The sequence below is a fragment of the Grammomys surdaster genome, unplaced genomic scaffold (genome assembly GCF_004785775.1).
Source record: "Grammomys surdaster isolate TR1022 unplaced genomic scaffold, NIH_TR_1.0 126131, whole genome shotgun sequence".
In the NCBI taxonomy this organism is placed as follows: Eukaryota; Metazoa; Chordata; class Mammalia; order Rodentia; family Muridae; genus Grammomys; species Grammomys surdaster.
The window spans coordinates 3,972,236-3,979,726 of NW_021620939.1; the positions used below are offsets into that span (position 1 = coordinate 3,972,236).

At 44.2% G+C, this 7,491-nt stretch overlaps 1 protein-coding gene across 1 annotated transcript in view; it reads right to left on the reverse strand.

The window, feature by feature from the left end:
* The window catches only part of Col6a6 (collagen type VI alpha 6 chain), a 135,879-nt gene that overhangs the window by 38,188 nt on the left and 90,200 nt on the right, over positions 1–7,491 (reverse strand). Inside the window, exons 23-24 of the mRNA XM_028756796.1 lie at positions 6,220–6,282; positions 2,071–2,133 (exon numbers count right to left, since the gene is read on the reverse strand). Coding sequence (XP_028612629.1) covers positions 2,071–2,133; positions 6,220–6,282 — 126 coding nt within the window. The remainder of the gene's footprint in view (positions 1–2,070; positions 2,134–6,219; positions 6,283–7,491) is intronic.

Consider the following 7,491-nt stretch of genomic DNA (forward strand, 5'->3'; position numbering starts at 1 on the left):
ACACCCACACCCATACCCACCCACAACCCCATACCCCACTACACACACCTCTACACACACACACACACACACACACACACACATGCACACACACACACACACATATACACATACACACACACACACACACACACAACCCCACACATGCACAATACCTTGCATGGTTCCCCTCTCAAACTGTCACTTTTTGACTATTCTTGCCCCCAAAGCATCTCCTTAAGGTGCTTGTCCTGTTCACCCTCACATCTTATTCCCCACGCCAGTGAACTGCCTTCACATCACTCTCCAGTCCCCTCCATCACAGGGCCTCGCTGGCACTTCTCCAGTACAGAGGCGGAGGCTCCCGCCTCCAATTGACTCTAGTGAGAAATCCCTCCGCTCTGCGACGAGAAGCTTCTCTACTCCATCTTGAGTTTTCATTTCCCTTTCTCTTCTCTAATCATAAACCCGCAGCTCCCCCTTTCCACTGAAAATGCACGCCTCCTTCCAAGCTTTTCTAGACCATAGCTTGGTCTCAAGGAAAGGCTCAAAGAAGAGATATCCTTTTCTCTCCTTTACATGAGGAATTCCTTGACCTGTCCCTGTCTCTGCATTGACATGTGCTCAATGCTTCTTTCCTTTCTCCTCTCCAGGGCCTAACCTTTGGAAGCTGTTAGCCACCAGATGTGATGGCTCTTTCCTGCCTCCCTGCCTGAATTGTTCTGTACCCTTTTCCATCTCCCTTTCTTTTCCCTCTTTCCCCATCATTGTCCTGTTTCCTCTCTTGCTTCTTATAAATGGGCATCACTAAAAGTCCTTTTAATCTGAACGGTTCAGTAGCCTGCATCTCCAAGCAGGCCCGGCCCTTGCCTCTAGCCCCAGAGCAAATGTTTCCCTTCGTCCTTCTGCTCCTTTTTCCTCACAACCATCTGCCTGGCTGACAGAATTATTGTCACACTGGAATCCCTGGATCACCAAACCCTTTCCCTCTGCCTCAGTTCTCTGAGAAAAGAGCTTTATGGAATGGCTACATGTTAAGTTCCATCCTGTTGAGTCCTCCAGTCTCTGCTGGTCTTAGAGGCAATGAGAACAAGCAATTAGTCTGCTTGTTTCCAAACTCTCTTCAAAAAAAAAAAAAAAAAGTCTACACTGGGCTGTCTACTTAATATCTCCCAAGAGTCTGGCTGTGTCTACACAATCCCTTCAAAACAATTAGTGCTGTACCAGTGACAGAAGATTCAGCACACAGACTACACTGATCTTTACATAACCAGCAGTCAGAAAATCTTTCATGCAAATAATAATTCTTCAAATAACTCCTCCTAGGATGCACTAAGCCCCATGCCTTCCTTCCTGCCAATTGCTAACTTTAGTTGCAACCCCCTACCCTCCCTCACCATTTGCACTCTGCTTCTTCAAAGTCTGTATGTCCTAAAGGCCCCTTCAAGTCTGTATCTTCTTTGATGTCTCTTTTTCCAACACAGAAATATTCCTAACGGTGCTTTATTTAAACCGCAATTTTGGCCTCTTTTCCCTCTGTCTCTCTTATGCCATAAATCACTGTCTTCAGGATGTTCTAAATTCTTTGGGCCTGATTTCATGCCCTGGGTGCCATTGCTACTAGAATTGCATTCATTCATAAACACCCACTAAGCTCTTATTACAGACCAGGCCTAGCTCTCCTGCATCTGACTTTAAAGTTCAACAACAGAAGCCTGCATCTTAAAAGGTCTTTAGCAAGGTTCACATGAGAAGGAAAGAGCAAGAGATGTAGGAAGGAAGGAATGATGCCAAGAGGGTGGAGAGGGGAGGGAAGTCCTTGTCAAAGCAGCTTTCCTGCTCTGAGATCCCTCAGTTGCATGGGGTGTAGCCCCTCATGTGATTATGCTGAGCTGGAGTCCCTGATCTCATCTCGGTCCACACCCAGGTCCTTAGAGAGTGCTGGCTCTCCAAGAATCCAGCCAGTACTTATAGGCAACAAGATGTGTTTTCCTCTGTGTTGAAAGGGCTCTGGCTGATCCAGCTAGTCACAGCTCTCTCGGGTAGCACAGACTTTAACATTGGAGAGACCGTATAAAGAGTGTGACCTACTTTGTTTCCTTGGCTTCCCCAATGGCCTTGGTTCCCAGCTTGTCCTCCGGGTCCTGGAGGCCCCTGGAATGAAACAAGAAGAGCAGATATAGCAGGATGAGGCATAACCCCCACCCCCGACACTTTTATGTGTCTTCTATGGAAAATGAAGTGCAGATGGAGGAAGAGTTAAGGGCTAAGCTGATCCTACTCTGGGAAATAAAATATTGTAGCTGTCAAATAAAGACTAGCAAATAAAAGAAAATTAATAAAGTAACCCTGGCCAGATGTGGCCTAAATGATTATGCTTCTTTGTGAGTCTCTGTATCCAAACGAGCCTAGGCTCCCACTGTTTAGCTCAGGGAACAGATGTTACTGAAGTGTCTAGCATTTAAAGTAAGCTTTCCAAGGGACATTGGCCTTAAAAGAATGCTTTCTCCCAGCACCAAGGACTGTTGATCTTCATGTGCAGAGTGTGGAATGTACATCAGAAAGCTCAAAGAGTTTCACCAAAACCAACTAGCATTGTGACAAAGTGTGTCTTAGGGAGCACAGGATAAAGATTCTGAAGTTATTTTCAGAAACTTCTAAATAGAACCATCGTCTTTGTATCCTAGAACAGGGTCTTCTAGAGAAGAACTCTTTTTGTAAACTTTTGTCAAATTAGTAAAAGGGACTCGTCCATAGACCATCCAACCTAAATCATGTGGGATGGTGAGACCAAGCAACTAAAATGTAGATTACATGTTCTAAATCTGGCAGGGCTCTCCTCAAAACATGAACCACGTCTACGGCATAGGATTCCTCTGAGTCCAGGAAGTGGTTGAGTGGGTAGTAGTGCTTGCCACCAAGCCCGAGCATCCAAGTGCAGTTTCTGGATGTACATGGTAGAGGAGACCATGACTCTCTAACTGGCTCTCTGACTTTTACACACGGACTATGGTATCACACTAATCTCATACTAATAAAAAAAGTATAAAAAATGCTGTCCGGTTAGCCAATGGAGACACAATATCATAGTAATAAAAAAATAATTATACAGCCCTTACTGTGCCTAAAATAGTTCCAAGTATTTATACCTATCAAACCATTTAATTTTCTGCAGTGTCCAAGGAGGTAGTTGTTATCACTGTTCTTTTGCTGAGCATGTGTCTGTTGTTCAGTCAATTGTTCAAGGCACCATAGATAAGGTATAAAGGTATAAGCCAGGCAGCCTGGCTCCAGATTCAGTGTCTACGGCTACTATGCCTCCATCTATGAAGACAACAGAAATCCTACCTGTTCTCCACATTTGTGCGAAACGATTCTAGCCCCTTCTCCCAGGACTCTCTTCCCCTGTCCCATCCCCACCCTGTTAACATTTTTAAAAACAAAGTTTCAAGGCAACTGTTGAGCTCTTAATGCTTCTACTCCTATGTCCCTAATAAATGAATGGGTAATTTATTTATCCACTTTACACCTCAATATCAGCTCTCTTCTCCTCCCAGTGCCCCTTCACACAGATCCTTCCCCTATTCCTTTCTCCTCTTCTCCTCTGAGAATGGGGAGCCCCCCATTATCACTCCCACCCCTACTTCTTTTAAAAAATTAACATGTATTTGCATATTTTTGTCCTTTGCCAATTTCATACCTGTGCATGATGTACTCCTGTTACTTTCATCCTCATCCCTCATGTCCCCCCTCACCTCTCAATCCCTCCCCCTACAAGTCCTTTCCCCTTATTCCCTTTTAGTTTCAGGACCCGCTGAGTTTAACCAGGGCCACTGGAGTGACTGTGAATGTAAAGCTCTCCAGTAGACTCCAGTAGAGTCTGGGGCTTCACCCTACCTCTTGAGTGCTGGTTCTGTAGAGAAGTACCCCAATCTTTGGCTAGTTCTAACCTTTCTTGATGGTGTGCATGCTACCAGTGTTATTTAGCTAAGAACATACATTTTCAAAGAACAAGTACGGCTCCTAGTATAATTAGTATTTTGGACCTAGTTTCCCATTATGCTTCTTTGCATTTGGAGATTTTAGAGAAAGTCTTAAGGGCAACAACAAAAAGAGAGAGAGAGACAAAAGAAGATGTCATTCCTTTCAAAAATGTCTTCCTGGGGATAGCACATCAGTTGGTTTTTTTTTTTTTTTGTAATCATAACCACATATGGCTGGGTTGGTGCTTTTCATTTATGCAGAACATCGAGTGCTGTGTAAGTTAATAAGCCTCTGGTATGCCATCAATACAAATCACATCCCCTTCCAAGATGTACGTCCCAAGGAGAGCTTTCAAGTCTGCAGTAAGAAAACACATCGTTCCACTGGAGGGTTCCTCCTGTGCCATAAAACAATACAAGACCTATGGTGATGGGTCTGTAGAGCCAACGGAGATCAGCACTCTCCTGTGTGTCTGGCTGTGTTTGCCTCTGTGAATTTCCTTCAGAAACAGCAATCTAGAGACCCCATTCATCATGTCTCAAACACAGAAAATTCCACTTGTCTTTGAAACTTCATTTTAACAGCTGACAAGAAGGGTGTTTCATGAAAAGCAAGCAGAGAAAGAAAAGCAGGGTTTTCAGCCAGAAAAATGGAAGTGTTGGTAGAGAGGTATGGTGCCTTTGACCAGCTGGCAATGCCAAGGGTTGGATGATTTATGACTGGGCCACTTCTTGCCAAAGCGAGATTAAAGGGACCCATGGATGAAGGTGCCCCATGGGGCACACGGAAAAATTACTCCAGTAGCAGCCTTGGATACCACTTTGGACCCCAGACCTTTGGATTTCAACCCATCTATATACCCACATCAATTTGATATCAACAGATGAACTGTAGATCAATATATGTTTTCCTTTGTACTTACTGTGTGTTTTTTTTTTTAAATAAAAATCTCCATTTGTGGTACCAGCCAGCTTCTAATGATTCAAAGATGTGAACGAAGAAGAGGTTTTTTTTTCTTTTCTTGTTTTTTTTAAACCATTGGTTTAGTTCTGCTACGAAATTATGAGGTTTTCATGTATTTGGAAAGAGCACTTTCATCAAAACCAGGAACAAACATTGTCAGGAGCAGATATTAATGTACTTTAAAATAGTTTGCCATGGTTTACAAGTTTATGCAAATAGCCTCTTAAATATTCTCATGATGAGCACAACCACTTAAATGTTGGGCCTCTGCCCGGCTTTAGCTAATTCATATAAAGTAATGCATTCCCTTGGTACTGCTATTAGTGGAGGGTGAAAGTCCCAACTGGGTCTTGTTCATTCATTTACTGCTTGATTCATTAAATAAAGGAATTGCACTCTGTTGTACCAGGGACCGTAGATCTAGCATAAGCAAGACACTAACATAGTTGGAGCTTGCAACATGTAAAAAAAAAGACCTACAGATACACATATACTATGCTAGCTATAGACAGGGGACAGATCGCACAGGGCATTGCTATTCAATGTGTGGTCCTGATCTGCAGCATCAGTGCCAAGGGGAAGCTGATTGATCATGTAGCATCCCAAGCCTCAACCTAGACCCACTAGAGCAGGACTTGCATCCTAACAGACTCTTAGTGTGTTTTGAACAAGGAGAAGTGTAGTCGGTGGTCATTCCAAAACCTGGTGTTATCTAGGAAGAATTTAGGACTATCAACACCACAGCTTCACTTGCAGAGGTTCTAAAAGTTTTGAGGACAGTTCCTGGTGGTAAAATGTTTTAGTCTCCCCAGGAAACTGGGGGGGGGGGGAGGGGAGGGGAGGGGAGAGGAAAGGGGATTGGATAAAATAAGAGAGGGTTTTAGATACCCTGAAGCTGGAGTTACAGGAAGTTATGAACTTGAGTCCTCTGGAAGAATTTGCAAGCACTCTTAGCTGCTAACCCACCGCTCAAGCTCCCCCAGAAGGTAGGGTAGGCAACTCCAAGTGACTTGTGTGCGGGGAGTACTGGATCCACATCGCACAGAGAAGGAATCTCTGAGAAGCTGAAGCAAGGAGATCTAGAGAGGATCTCCTGGCTCTACTACAGTCTGTATGGTGCGGGGGTAGGGGGTGTGGGAGATGGGGGAAGCCAGGATACAATGCCACTGCTGCTTCTCACACTCAAATCTTGGCCTGTAGGCAGTGTGTAATGCACCTTTAGGGAAGAAACCATGAACGCATGCACCTTCAAGCCAAGGTCAAAGCCAGGTGCATTGTTTTCTTCTTACGTACCTGGGGACCTTTCATTCCCAGGCCTCCCTTTTCTCCTTTCTCGCCGACCTCTCCTCTTGGACCCTAAATGCATAGAATCAAAGCATTAGTTCTCCTTCAGTGAGAGCCCTGGAACATTAAACTTGCTAAAAAAGCCAAACGCTAAGCCAAAGTAACACAGAAACTTAGACAGAGAGCCAAATACACTACGGCTACTCCGGGGGTCTCTGAGCTCCTCCTCATCTGTGCAGGAACACCACAGAGCAGCCTGAAGCTGAGGTGTTGAGCCTATCTAGTCAAAGGAGCTAGGGCTAGGAGGAAGCACCCCAAAGCTGAGATCTGCTCAGTACTGCCAAATGTCCTCAGCCTCTTTGTACTCTGAAGCCATATGCATTTTATGTGAAAAAAATAAATGTTTCCCTTAATAATATAAATCTAAAAACAGAACATTTAAATCCACTTTATATTCAATAACCACAACAAAAATGGATCATAAAGAAGACACATCACATAGCACGATGAAATTTAGATAGTTCTAGTTCTGGAATAGTCTATTGCCTGTGTGCTATGGCTTCCACAGGATGCAAAGAAACTTCATGCACTGTATTTGGTATTTTGCTTCATTTTAAATTGGGCTGTAAATAAAAAGGTCTATAAACCGAAAGAACAAATGCCGGATGTGACTCTCGTAGCATGAAATAAAGGCAGTCAATTTATTGAGATGCTTCCCGACGATCCCAAGGCAAATATTTCTCACTTTAAAGTAAGAAAATTGAGCCTTCTACAGCTGGCACAAAATGACAAATAAAAGCCATCAAGCTGGAGAGAGAGCTGGCTGAAGGGAGGGCTGTCCACCATGATGAAATCTTGGCAGCATGTGCACAAAGCATCTCTTCTGATGTTTTGATGTATTTTGCCCAACCTCCATACACAAACTGCTGATGTATAATGCCTTTATTTTTAAGGCTCTAAAACTTTGAAAATTAGAACCAATGATTGTCTTGCCTAAACCAAACAGTATACCTGTTTTTCATACATTCAAAGCTAACTTGAGAGAGGAAGAATACTACTTTTGTGTTCTGGTTTCTACCCAACTCCTGCCCCTCAGTCCTCACCCCCACCTCTCTCTCCCTCCCTCACCCATCACTTTGCTTCCATGTTGGAGGCTTAACCCAGGGCTTGTACATGCTAAGCAAGCATTCTACCTCCAAGCTACATTCCAGCCCAGCTGCTTCCTCCCTGCTCAGCATTTGGGGGGGGGGGGGGGGGGGGGGGGGGGGGGGGGGGGGGGGG